At 40.5% G+C, this 12,930-nt stretch overlaps 1 protein-coding gene across 2 annotated transcripts in view; it reads left to right on the top strand.

Annotated features, from left to right (window-relative positions):
• The first annotated feature begins 1,897 nt into the window (after positions 1 to 1,897).
• ogdhl (oxoglutarate dehydrogenase L) overlaps positions 1,898 to 12,930 on the top strand; it is a 16,669-nt gene continuing 5,636 nt past the window's right edge. The window contains exons 1-16 of one of the 2 annotated variants that reach the window (XM_010788847.1): positions 1,898 to 1,999; positions 2,182 to 2,233; positions 2,628 to 2,851; positions 3,183 to 3,353; positions 4,242 to 4,344; positions 5,962 to 6,077; positions 6,163 to 6,317; positions 6,809 to 6,955; positions 7,040 to 7,130; positions 7,214 to 7,393; positions 7,470 to 7,598; positions 8,013 to 8,192; positions 8,856 to 9,008; positions 9,627 to 9,729; positions 9,838 to 9,966; positions 10,393 to 10,543. In XM_010788847.1, the coding sequence (XP_010787149.1) occupies positions 2,630 to 2,851; positions 3,183 to 3,353; positions 4,242 to 4,344; positions 5,962 to 6,077; positions 6,163 to 6,317; positions 6,809 to 6,955; positions 7,040 to 7,130; positions 7,214 to 7,393; positions 7,470 to 7,598; positions 8,013 to 8,192; positions 8,856 to 9,008; positions 9,627 to 9,729; positions 9,838 to 9,966; positions 10,393 to 10,543 (2,030 nt within the window). In that variant the 5' untranslated portion in view covers positions 1,898 to 1,999; positions 2,182 to 2,233; positions 2,628 to 2,629. The remainder of the gene's footprint in view (positions 2,000 to 2,181; positions 2,234 to 2,627; positions 2,852 to 3,182; positions 3,354 to 4,241; positions 4,345 to 5,961; positions 6,078 to 6,162; positions 6,318 to 6,808; positions 6,956 to 7,039; positions 7,131 to 7,213; positions 7,394 to 7,469; positions 7,599 to 8,012; positions 8,193 to 8,855; positions 9,009 to 9,626; positions 9,730 to 9,837; positions 9,967 to 10,392; positions 10,544 to 12,930) is intronic. The other variant, XM_010788846.1, reaches the window with a different exon arrangement.

The following is a 12,930-nucleotide window of genomic DNA, read 5'->3' as shown; positions in this document are numbered from 1 at the left end:
GATTTACTGTATTTTCTGATTGACAGTATGGATTCTATTTAATTATGGGTTCATAAATCTAATTAAAGACTGTAAATGTACTGCATAGTACTGTACTTTAGAGTTTTTAGGCTGTACGCTTTACTGTAATTTCTTAAAGTATGCAGTTTAAATGGTATTCCTCTGCTCACATTAATATAATTGCCCTAAAAGGAAAACTAGCAAAATAATTTTAGCACAGGCTGTTTATTGGTTGAATACTGTAACCTCTGTTAACAAACATGTTAATGTGAACCATGTTCAGTATGTAGATTTACATCAAGGTAATGTTAATATATAGATCATCTAGAAATAATTAATTCAGACTCATTAGAAAGAAAAATGTCCTTTGTCATGTCTTTGTGACCGTGCCTTGGCGCCCCAGTTTGTCACGCACTATCATGAAATCATACATTATTTAATCATTTGAAATGTGATGGATTTTTGTGATATCACGTGTACCAAGGGCTTTCAGACTAATTTAATTCTGCCTCCAAACATGCTTTATTGGATGAATTAGGGTTCTAAATAACCCCATGACGTGGACTCTCATAAATGGTGTGTATGCTTGGTTGGGTAACTGGATTATCCATTATCTGCTCCTCCTGCATTTTGTACTGAGCCCCGCACGGCCCAGATGAGCTGTGTCTCGTAACAAAGTCAACTTGGTTTGGCAGACCTGACTGTTGATGGCTGCCGTTAGCCTGGGTTACCTTGACATGAATTTATTTACGTTTCTGGTGCAAGATTAGAGAGATTACTTGTTTTATTTCCCCCAAAAAATATGTATTGATTTCAAATGCAGAGAAGCTGGTCCATTTTTGTCCAATACCATGATGTAATTATTATCAAACAGGATGTAATTTAACACAGAGCAACTAATGTTACCCAGCAGCACAGGTCCTTTTATTGGTGAACACTATTAATAAAACACCAGAAGGCAACTGGTCTTCACTCCATCTTTGTCAGGCGGCAAAGTCCCCACAACAAAATGGCATTTCAGTTGATAATTGCTTGACCCTTCATTCTACAGGTCAGCCAAAGAGCAGCAGAAAATACAAATGCAAAATAATGGGAAATGAGGAACTGTCTTTCAGGAAAGGCTGAGCATGTTAGTGCGTTGTTCTAGACTTATGCATTTTTGAAGTAGATGAAAACATTTGTTTTCATTTTTTGTCTGAGCCTATTATATAGTATTATATAACATTGGATATGTTAATGGTTTAATTGGACATTTTGGTATTGAACCGCCAAAGATTAGCTGTTTAAAAGCTGCACATGGAGGTTTTTGATTTATGTGATCATCTGATATTTAGATTTACACTGTTCTGTTTGGTAGGTCCTCCTGCAACTCATGCCCACTCCATTTTCCCCTTTTCAATCCTATGTTTGTCGTGATTGATAACACTGTTACTTCAGTGCCAGCAAGTATGAATGATGAAAATCTCGATGTGGAGGATAGAGGGAGGCTGGGCCAATTATCTTATTGTTTAACCCACTCAAGGTAGAAGCCCATCAATCTGAAACCACTTGCTCTAATGACTCATGTTCAGCCTTTATAAAAGTTTAATTGCATCGAATAATTAAGACTGAAGGGAAAGACATATGCGTGATGTTACTAAGAGGGGAAAAAATTACCTGTCTGGAGGAGAAGTGTATGCAGGGAGGGACTATGGATTAATGTAAGTATTCTGATTATATAAATGCAAAAAAAAGGCACTAACACAATATTGTTTTAATAGCATCTCATAAGAACAGTTAGATGTTCGATGTTTTTTCACTTTTCTCTCCCTGAGCTGCTGTGTTTGGGCATTACCTTGCCACCTTTGTGTGCACGGGGCTGCTCAGTGTCAACAGGAAGTACCACCTGATACGAGGGGGGCGTGTCAAATAATCCACGCACTCGGTTCCCGTCACCTCCAAAAATACCTGTCCTATTTAGACTCTCCGGCGATGCCAAAAAGAGTGAAGTCAGTCTAAGGTAAATGTGATTTATAGAAATAAAACGTACCTGTGCCATTTTTAACCACTATCCTATTTCCCGTCATACTGCGCGTTTGCAATGTCAGAGACGAGGAGAGATTATGAGGGTTTACATGTTGACGTTAAGGGATTAGGGAAACTGTAACAGACCCACAATGACATAGGCAATGTTTTTTGCAGTGATGTCAGCGGTGTAACCTGAATAAACCTGTAAAGCATCCTGCAGGAGAAGGTGAGGAAGTTGTAGACACTGCAGACACTGTCATACTTTCAGCCGGTAGGCTACGTGCTTTTCTTCAGATGCAGAGATTTAGCGCAGAAACAAACGTCACGCAGTTATATTCAGTCTTGCAGAGGTTTTAGCATACATAGAATATGCTACATGCTGCATCGATCAGAGGAAATCCCATACAAATTGCAAACGGCATTTCATTAATGAGCAGTCTACGCAGTCCTCGTACAGTGCTTCATTTTATGTGCATAAAATCCATTACTAATTCAGATGGTTTGGGATAAATCATCAAACTGAGTCGTGCACACATTGTCTGAGTTCTTATAAATGATTGACAATCAAAATACCGAGATGTCTCATTGTTTATCTCTAACCTCTTTTACTTTCTTTCTAGTCATGAGTCAGTTTAGGGCGTTAGTGGGTGTGCTGAGGGGAGGGCGTGCTGGGGGGAGTCAGTGGCTGCGAGCCTGTGGAGGGGCCCCGGCCAGGCGCTGGGTCGACCCCCGGAGAGGCTGCTCCTCCGGGGCCGCGCCGGTCCTCTCAACGGTGGCCGGTAGCTCCAGCTATATGGAGGAGATGTACATTGCCTGGCTGGAGGATCACAAAAATGTCCATGAGGTAACATTTGCAACCCTTCTTTCCAAATGTTTTGATAACAGAAAAAAAATATTATATTAAGTTCTCTGGCCTTTAATGGGAATTTGGAAAGGGATAATGTCCAGCAGGTAGCCTACAGCACATCTGGAAATTGAGTTGGTGTAGCAGCTAAAGTTCAATTAACAACTGTCAGCATCGATCTTGAAGAACGACATTTAATAAATGTATATGCTGTAGCTGCAATGTCTAGCCTTTCACTGTCCTGTCGTTCCCTAAACTAGCAGTCAGGGATACTTTTGGTCCATGTTGTTGATGGAAATTCTTGCTGGATCTGTCTTTCTCTGTCTTCTAGTCCTGGGACGCCTTCTTCAGTAACATCCACGCCTCCAGACCACCTGGCGAGGCGGGTGAGAGACGCCCCTCCGCTCTGCTCGAGGGCCGAGTGCTGTCCCACTCAGCAAATATGGCCCAGAAAGTGGTGGAAGACCACCTGGCCGTGCACACTCTCATTAGAGCCTATCAGGTACTCCCACATACTGTCCAGCTGTGACACAAACACACACACACACACACACACACACACACACACACACACACACACACACACACACACACACACACACACAAACATCAGCTATCAGTTTGTATAATGTGGATTTATGCTATTCACAAATTAAAGGATTAATCACATATCTCTCAGGCATCCATTTCATTTTAATGCAATGTCTGTGTACAGAATTAAGATGTCATCAACCTCGAGCCACAACTGGCTGACTATTTGTATCTTCGACATGTGTGTGAAAAATACATCAAACAAAATTCTCTTGACTCACTAAAACAGATGCAACTGGCAATGAAAGCTGTTTATACTGCGTGTCCTCGTATTAAAAGGAATATACAATTTGTTTGTCGCTGCACGAGGTTATGCAAATTGCAAGATTAAGTCCAACCTACTTACCCTTGCTGTTACTTGAAAACTGGAAAAATCAAAGAGACTACTTAAACAAAACAGGTGCTAACATTTCCCCTCACCCTTAAATTAATTTGAGGAACTATCCGAGGGATTTATTAAATTCTGTCTTTTGGCAAAGGCATCAATTTTATTCCCAGCGTGTTGCAATCCTAGTGGGAATGTTTGTGTGTGTGTTTGTGTGTTTTTGTGTGCGTGTGTGTTTGTGTGTGAGTTTGTGTGTGCGTGTGTTTGTGTGTATGTACATAGACATAAAAGCACTCCCATGGGGCCCTGTTCTCAGAGAGGTTGACCTATAACTGAGTGTTAGCTTATTCTCCAGCTGTTCACACTCAGTCCCTTGCCAAATCTTGTGTTTCCTACCTGTCACTTTCTCTTGTTTACCTGATTCTTCTCACCCCTTTCTTTTTTATTCATATATTTGTCTGTCTCACCGTGTAGATTCGTGGTCACCATGTTGCGCAGTTAGACCCTTTGGGAATCCTAGATGCTGATTTGGACCACTTTGTTCCATCCGACTTGATCACCACCATCGATAAATTAGGTGAGCCTTAAAACTTGTGCGATCATCCCAAACACATCACACTTCACTAACAACTACAAACTTTTAATTGTGATGTCTTGAGTCCATAATCGTCATGGCTTTCAATTATTTAAATAGTGTCACGTCTATAGGCTCCATTAAACCCAAATATATTTCAGTCATGCATATCAAAATACAATGACTTTCATCTAATTGCCAGGACTACTGTAATTATGCATTTACTTTTTTTAGACTTATAGAATATGTATAGACCTCCTTATTTACACCCCGTCCCCAACAAAAGGAATATGGAGTTTACCCATGGGCAATAAATGCTGATTAGGTTCCTACTATAGAAGTACTTCCTTCTTATTACCTAAAAGATTCTTGTCATGCTTATTCTTTCATCATAAACATATGTTTTTCTCATTGGTGGGTTTACTTCAACTGCTAGATTTGTCTCATAATGAAAATATTTGTTAAGTATTTTTCCTGCGCTTTATTTTTATAAACTGTATTTATCCCTTTGAGGGTTTACATAACATACATGTGCATACAGTATACACACAGGTTTGCATTATTTATCAGACCCAAGATTGTAAGTGGTATTTTAGCATAAAAGGCACGTTCTCCGCCGAGTCTGTATACGAGTTGTTTGGCTTAATGCTGTCATTAATCTCAGAACAAGCCCTTGTCATTCTCCATTTCATTTAGTGGACTGAGCATTGGTAAATGCGGGACAGCCACAGAAAACGATCGAAGTGTACAGTCATAGCGAGTAAAGAGGAGACAGAGAGACGTTGTTGGCTGCTGTTATCAGTGATCAGTGCGTGTCAGGACATAGCGTTGCATTATGTATTGTCACAAGGGCTATAGCTCCCTAATGAAAGCTAATGACAGCTTCCATGGCCCCTTATTTGGTCAGCTGATAGGACAAGAGTCTATTCTTGGCCCCCTTTGTCTTAGCTGTGTTTCTAATATGATTTGCACCTGTCTCCTCTTATGTTGCTTGAGATCTTGAGCTTGACCAGCTCTCTCAGGTGGACTTTGTCAGCTATGAAACTTCTGCGGGGCCATCAATACTGAAGCTGTATCTCTACATATCCTGTTAGTGTGCTTACAACAATGCATCCTTTTTATGAACCAAACCTTATTCTTCACAGTTTTTTGCCATCAAATCCAAATTCGCTTATATCCAACCTAAAGTTAATTGAATGCTTACATTTCCAGGAGGCACTATTGTCCTACTCACTAAAAAAGCAGGCAATAATTCTTCTTATAATCAATTAATCTGTCGGATACTAATTTTAATTCAATGCATTAATAATTTAGTCTAAAATGTCAGAAAGTTGTTAAGAATTAACATCATAATATCCCATTGCCCAAGGTGATGTCTAAAGATTGCCTGTTTTGCCGACCAATAGTTCAAAACCAATTCCAGCCAATTCTCACTCACACATAATAAAACAGATAATCATAATTGTTTGATGACTTATTTGATTAGTGATATTACTTATTTGAGAATACAATTTAATTATTTCTAGTATTTGTGATGCATTCACATGATATCAGAGGACAATGCTTAGTCCTGTTTCTAAAGTCTTGAACAAACCTGTGTTTCCTGTGGTGTTATCGTAGGTTTCTACGGTCTTGATGAGTCTGACTTGGACAGGAGCTTTCAGCTGCCCTCCACCACCTTCATCGGAGGAGAAGATACCACTCTTCCTCTAAGAGAAATCATACGCAGACTTGAAGTAATATATCTGTACATGTGTCTAATGATTTGAAAAAGCCATAACACTGTACCACAATTTATGTTTTGTATGTCTTTTGTATCAGGCATCCTACTGTGGTCACATAGGGATAGAATTTATGTTCATCAACAACGTGGACCAGTGTCAGTGGATCCGTCAGAAATTTGAGACCCCGGGAATACTGCAGTTCACTAAACTTGAGAAGAGGACTTTGCTAGCCCGCCTGATCAGATCCACACGGTCAGCAATGAATTAACATGTACTGACTTGTGGTGACAGCACTATACTTCACTTTTAGTTATAGCTCACATCAGAGCCTCGCAAACATAAACTCTTACACATGCATATATTAAAAAAGATAAACAGCCTATCCTTCATATGAGCTCATTTTCATCTTTGATAAACGATCTTAGAAATCATCTGTCTATTGTTGGTGTGCATGTTCTTTGCACTGTTATCATTCCTAATTAACACACACACACACACACACACACACACACACACACACACACACACACACACACACACACACACACACACACACACACACACACACACACACTGGTACTGACTAACATTTGCAAAATGCTTGGGAACATCTTTTTTTTAAAGTGCTGTAATGGTGCTTTAGTGATCATTACTATCAGCTGGTTAAGTGTAATTCTGTATTATCATCAGCTGTGTAAAACAAATCCCATAAGTGCTACATGTGGACTTCTTCTTGTTTTAAGGTTTGAGGACTTCCTGGCAAGAAAATGGTCTTCAGAGAAGCGTTTTGGTCTGGAGGGCTGTGAAGTGCTCATCCCGGCTCTAAAATCCATGATTGACACGTCGAGCTCTGCCGGCATCGACAGTGTGATCATGGGGATGCCTCATCGGTACTACCATCTTTTACATATGTCCTCACCTCTCAGCTCAATATATGCAAACAGCTGATTCTTTTGACTCCATGTCTGATATAGGGGTCGACTGAATGTGTTGGCCAATGTGATTCGTAAGGAACTGGATCAGATCTTCTGTCAGTTCGACCCCAAGTTAGAGGCGTCTGATGAGGTGAGGGAACTGCAGATTTGTGAGAAAGAGGAAAGGCCGTAAGAGATGCTGTACAACTAATGCTTTAATCTTTTCACCTTTAGGGGTCAGGGGATGTGAAATACCACCTTGGGATGTACCACGAGAGGATTAACCGAGAGACAGACAAGAACATCGCACTGTCACTCATGGCAAACCCCTCCCACCTGGAGGCCGTGGATCCTGTGGTTCAGGGCAAAGCCAAAGCCGAGCAGTTCTACAGAGGAGACACTCAGGGGAAGAAGGCAAGCTGTCTGGTACCAGGTGCACACTAGCTCATTATGTGGCTTTTTCTATAAATGATGATGGGATTTTTTCCAGGTGATGTCCATCTTGATCCACGGTGATGCTGCTTTTGCTGGACAAGGAGTTGTTTATGAGACGTTCCACCTGAGCGAGCTCCCCTCCTACACCACACATGGTACAATCCATGTGGTGGTCAACAACCAGGTATTGGAGAGTTGATGTCACCGCAACATTGGACATGACACATTTACCATTTGCCAGGATCAGGGCTGCCCCTGACCAACTTGGGTCCCCACGTGAACTTGTGTCTTATTGTTTTACACAATTAATACTTTATTTATTTATTAATTAAGAAAACTGACAACATTATTTGTTAAATATTTAGTTTTACATTTGTTAAAGAGTTTTCTTTTCAACTTTTTAGGTGTTTAACGATAGATCAACGATCAATCTTCGGTTCTTTTTATATACTTTAAAACATGTCTCAAAGGGAATTATCCAATGTTACACATACAATTAAGGCACATTTTGTGCAACTGAAAATCATTAAGATCATATTTCAATTTATTTTAGCTTGTAAATGATATCAAATTTGGCATGTGATTGTTTTTCTCTCAGATTGGCTTCACCACAGACCCTCGAATGGCCCGCTCCTCGCCCTACCCCACCGACGTGGCTCGGGTTGTCAATGCTCCCATCTTCCATGTGAATGCTGATGACCCCGAGGCTGTCATGTATGTTTGCCGGGTGGCTGCAGAGTGGAGGGCCACCTTCAATAAAGATGTCGTCATTGACCTGGTTAGTCACAGCCGAGTCTTAAAGCGGCAGTTCACCCCAAATTAAAACAAAATAATTACTCTTCCCTGCCCTGCTATGTATATATAGAATGTTTTGGCCTGAGTTTCCAGGTGGTGGTGATATCGGCCATGGAGATGTCTGCCTTCTTTTTGTATATGTATTGGAAATAGATGGCAATAGTCTTAGGTGCCGAAAAGGCCCAAAAATATACATGCGAAAAATTCACAATAAACTTCCTATTCCAAAAAACATGACCTAATTACTGAAGAGAATCCACAGACCTTGTTGTGAGAAGTTCCATGTAGGAAATATTTTTCTTTGAACTGCACTTCAAAAACCAGCAAGGTCTGTGTATCATTTTGAGTATCTTGGTCAGGATTTCTCTTATTTTTCCAATGTTCTAAATGTTTTAGCACTTTGAGCATCACAAGCCCAGTGCCATCTTGTTCCAGAGAAGGTTCTAGAGAAGGAGGACATCTCTACGGCTAATATCTATGTATTTATAATTTTATATATGAATAAATTAAGCAATTTGTACATTGAACTACAGGTAAGAGAATAAATAAGTATTTTTGTTTTTGGGTTGAGTTGTCCATTTAAAAGACTCACAGGAAACACCATTTTGAATACACACTTCGACGTGACTTCTGTGTGTATTTACAGGTTTGTTACAGGCGATTTGGACATAACGAGATGGACGAACCCATGTTCACTCAGCCACTGATGTACAAACAGATCCGTCGGCAGGAGCATGTGCTGAAAAAGTACTCTGACCGGCTCATTGCGGAGGGAGTGGTGACTCTGCAAGAATATGAGGTTTGTGATCTAATGCTGTTTGTTCTTGTTAAATATACTGTATATTGGAAGCTGCTACTGTATGCTGTTTTATTTGGTATCGCCATCCGCTGGAGGATGTGCATTAAATCACACTATGATATTACCTTAGCCTTCGAGTAAATATGTTGCGCCAGCACTGCTGTGTTTGAGTTTCAGTTTACTGCCTCAGTTCAATCACTGAGCCTGACAATCCCTCACATAGAGTATATATTGCTCAATGAAGTTGAAGTATACCTCAGATTTTGGCGCCATTCTATGGAATTGCTCAGGTTCTTCATCCAAAACAGAGGTTTTGATTGTAACATCCATTGTGGACTTTTATACCACATGTCAGAAATGTCTCCCGGCTTTTGATGGACATTGTTTTCTGTTGTGTGGCTGCAGTATGGACTCTCACAAAAGCCTCATTTGTAATATAGCAAGGCAGAACCATTACTGCTGGAGGAGACTATGGTTCTCTAATACCTTTCTTTCCCTGTAACAAAACAGTATTGGTTAGTTAGCTGTAGTCCTTTATTTGTACAAAACAAACTTTGGGTCATTTAATATGTGGTGGTTTTTATTTTTCCTGTTGCACACTACCAAATGTGGTTGCAGGAAGAAGTTGCTAAATATGACAAGATATGTGAAGAGGCATACGCCAGCTCCAAGGATGAAAAGATTTTACAAATCCGACACTGGCTCGACTCCCCGTGGCCAGGTAAATGGTTTGCAATCCAGTCATTTAAGTTGAAAAACATTTTAATTCCCTTTTTCTGTGAATACTTTCTGTTCCTACTGGAGTGCAGCTGTCTTTCTCTCGCTGTAGATTTCTTCACAGCAGAAGGAGAGCCCAAGAGCATGAGCAGCGTCCCCACAGGACTAAAGGAGGAGGTCTTGCAGCACATTGGCCAGACAGCCAGCTCTGTGCCCCTGGATGACTTTAAGATCCACCCTGGTCAGTTGAGTGGATTTGAAGTTGATTTGTGAATGGGAATAGAGCAGAGTTACGGGCTTGTTGTCACAGTAATGCTGGTGATAGTAGTCCTACACAATGACACAAGAGCACACATTACCATAGCTTATAGTATACATGCTGCTGAATGATTTTCAAAACACATAAACCTAAATGTCACAATTATTTCATTTGTTGTCTACAGGGATGATATTTAGTCAATTAAAGCAGTAAACACATCATTTTCTAACAGCAGCTGTTTGTCCTGCACAGCTGATTTGGTGCACACTATAACAATTAGGATTGCCACGAGGGTTTTTTTAAAGTTATTAACAACATAGTATTTAAGTCCATTGAGTTTTACACTCCCATCCCCAGTGCTTCTAAGATATCACTTTTTATTTTTGTTGCTGTGTGTGTTTTCCCCAGGAGTGTCTCGTATCCTGCGTAGTCGAGCTGACCTGGTGAAGAACCGGCAGATGGACTGGGCTCTAGGAGAATACATGGCCTTTGGTTCCCTTCTCAAAGATGGCATCCATGTTCGACTCAGTGGGCAGGATGTAGAGCGAGGCACCTTTAGGTGAGTCCATGTCAACACAACCAAAAGTAAATGGGGCATCTAAAAAGCATCTTTTTAAAACAATCTTGTATTAATGCTCTCAAAGGAGCTCCTTCTTTGACCACAATGTAGTATCAAGTAGTAGTTGTAAATATGCATCTATTTAGTGAGGAGCATTTTAAGAATATTGATTTTGACATTTTCCTTTTTATAGCTTGAGAGTCTTTATTAGTCCTCCACTCAATGAATGAACTCACCTACTAGGTTTTTCACGTCACAAATTAGCCTTATTTTTCCTAATAATTATCCTATTGGTGCTAATATATTAAAATGCTAATCATCTTTGAACTTAATCATACTGATATAAAAACACAGTATCTTTTCACAGTAACGTTTCGTGTGTCCAAATTCGACATTTATTTATTACAGTGTTTACGTCCTTTTACATACTTTTTCTATATTGTGATATACAGTTCATATCTTTATAAAACATCTTATATATCATCATTTCAATTGATGTTGCCCATGAATGTAATATTTCAAAATCAAATTCGGCCATTTGTTGAGTCTGTCAGGGTCAGCAGATCTGACCTCAGATAAGGTTAGGTAGGAAACAGTCACTTAACGATAGTGAATTAAGTAATTGGGGGGTGGGCGTGGCACATGGAGTCTGACAGACTGAAGACGTCAGCGCGGTCTCCTGGGAACTGTGAAGCCCACATGGTGTTGTCATGGTTTGGAGGGACGAGTGACACATGAACAAAACCAGCTCCCCCTTTTGCTGTGCCTGTCTCATCTGTCCCCTATCATTTCTCCACCAGCCCATCTTCACTGACACCAGCCCCCTCCCTCTTTGCCCACAGCGACAAACAGTACATCACACTAACTAACCAGAGGCTACAGGGCTTTTTCTTTTGCCTCACATTTACCACTGACATGCACTCCTACCAATCTGCTGTACCCTTCAGCGGGTTAATTTGGCTGGCTGAAAGAAAATGACAGAAATCAAACACTACATCCACCTTGCCCTACCCTCATTTTATTATTTGTGTTTCTCATTATACTTCAGCTATACTCCCTTTACCAGCCCCTTTTTCTTCCCACCTACTTTATTTTTTTTATCCCCCACCACTCTGTTCCCTTCACAGTTCTTAGGAGCTGAGCATATTGGCATGTTACAGTCGAGTGATCCTGCTTGCATTTCTGTGATGTACGTAGCATCGTGCGCTAATGGATTCAGTCGTCGTGTTTGGGTGGCGTTGAGCTGCGTCGTGCACCCCTTTCCTTGCCTAATGGGGCCCCCAGGCAGAGGATGTATGTGTGTTTTTGTGTGTGAAACGAATAGTAATATAAAGGTGGGACGGCAGTCTATGAGGCAATCCCAAAGAAAGACCTCATTCTTGTGAGGTTTTTGGTTCCTCTTTGGTTTATGTTTGTGTGGTTCAAGAAAATGAAACGTGAACTAGTGTGTAACCTGAATTAATGCTGGATGCTCTGGATTTTATTCGTTCATCAAAGGATTTCTTTAAGTGAAAGTGTATACAGTATACGAATGTGGGGCAAGTATACAAAAAAAACATTTGCCATACATTATGCCCTCATTAGCTCTTAATTATGGATCATATTATTCAAAGGAATCAAATCATGAGTGTTTGATTCTTACATGTATGTCAATGTTGTTGGTACCGTCAGAGCCTCATTTCCAAGACCAACGGAAGACCTACGGAAATCAGTAGACCAAAAGTTGAGATGTGGGCTTTAGATTGCTCAAACCAGGTGCACATTAATTAAGGCATTAGAAATCAGGGCTCTGGAGAACATTCGATCCACTGAGGCTGCACTAGAGCAGCACAATAAGCAGGCCGATGTGTGCAGCAAAGCTTTAATACCTGACCCTGAGCTGTCAAGCAATTCTGACTGGGGCTTGGTGAAGGAAGCAAAAATAATGGCAGCCAATGAAGATGTATTCACATACATTTTAATTGACCAGGTGTACCATTTTTATAACTGCGGAAACAAATAAAAAAAGAGTTTCCAACTGAACAGTTTTAAGCAAATACTGAAGAAGGTTACCTGTTTTAGTAATAAAATACACAATACCTTCCATATACCAGCATATATCTTTTCTACTTCTAGTCTTCTAGTTGGTAATATATCACATTTAAGATAATGATCAATTGCCTGCGGTTCTTCCATCTGACTGTCACATAACCTCTCATTGTGTGTGTGTGTGTGTGTGTGTGTGTGTGTGTGTGTGTGTGTGTGTGTGTGTCGCTAGTACGTAGTCTCATTGTGTGTGTGTGTGTGTGTGTGTGTGTGTGTGTGTGTGTGTGTGTGTGTGTGTGTGTGTGTGTGTGTGTGTGTGTGTTGTCGTGTAGTCGTGTGTCGTGTGTGGTGTGTAGTGTGTG

Source organism: Notothenia coriiceps, unplaced genomic scaffold (genome assembly GCF_000735185.1).
Source record: "Notothenia coriiceps isolate Sejong01 unplaced genomic scaffold, NC01 NC01_scaffold00032186, whole genome shotgun sequence".
In the NCBI taxonomy this organism is placed as follows: Eukaryota; Metazoa; Chordata; class Actinopteri; order Perciformes; family Nototheniidae; genus Notothenia; species Notothenia coriiceps.
Note: the sequence above shows the minus strand (reverse complement) of the source record. Positions and strands in the feature narration are given on the sequence as shown.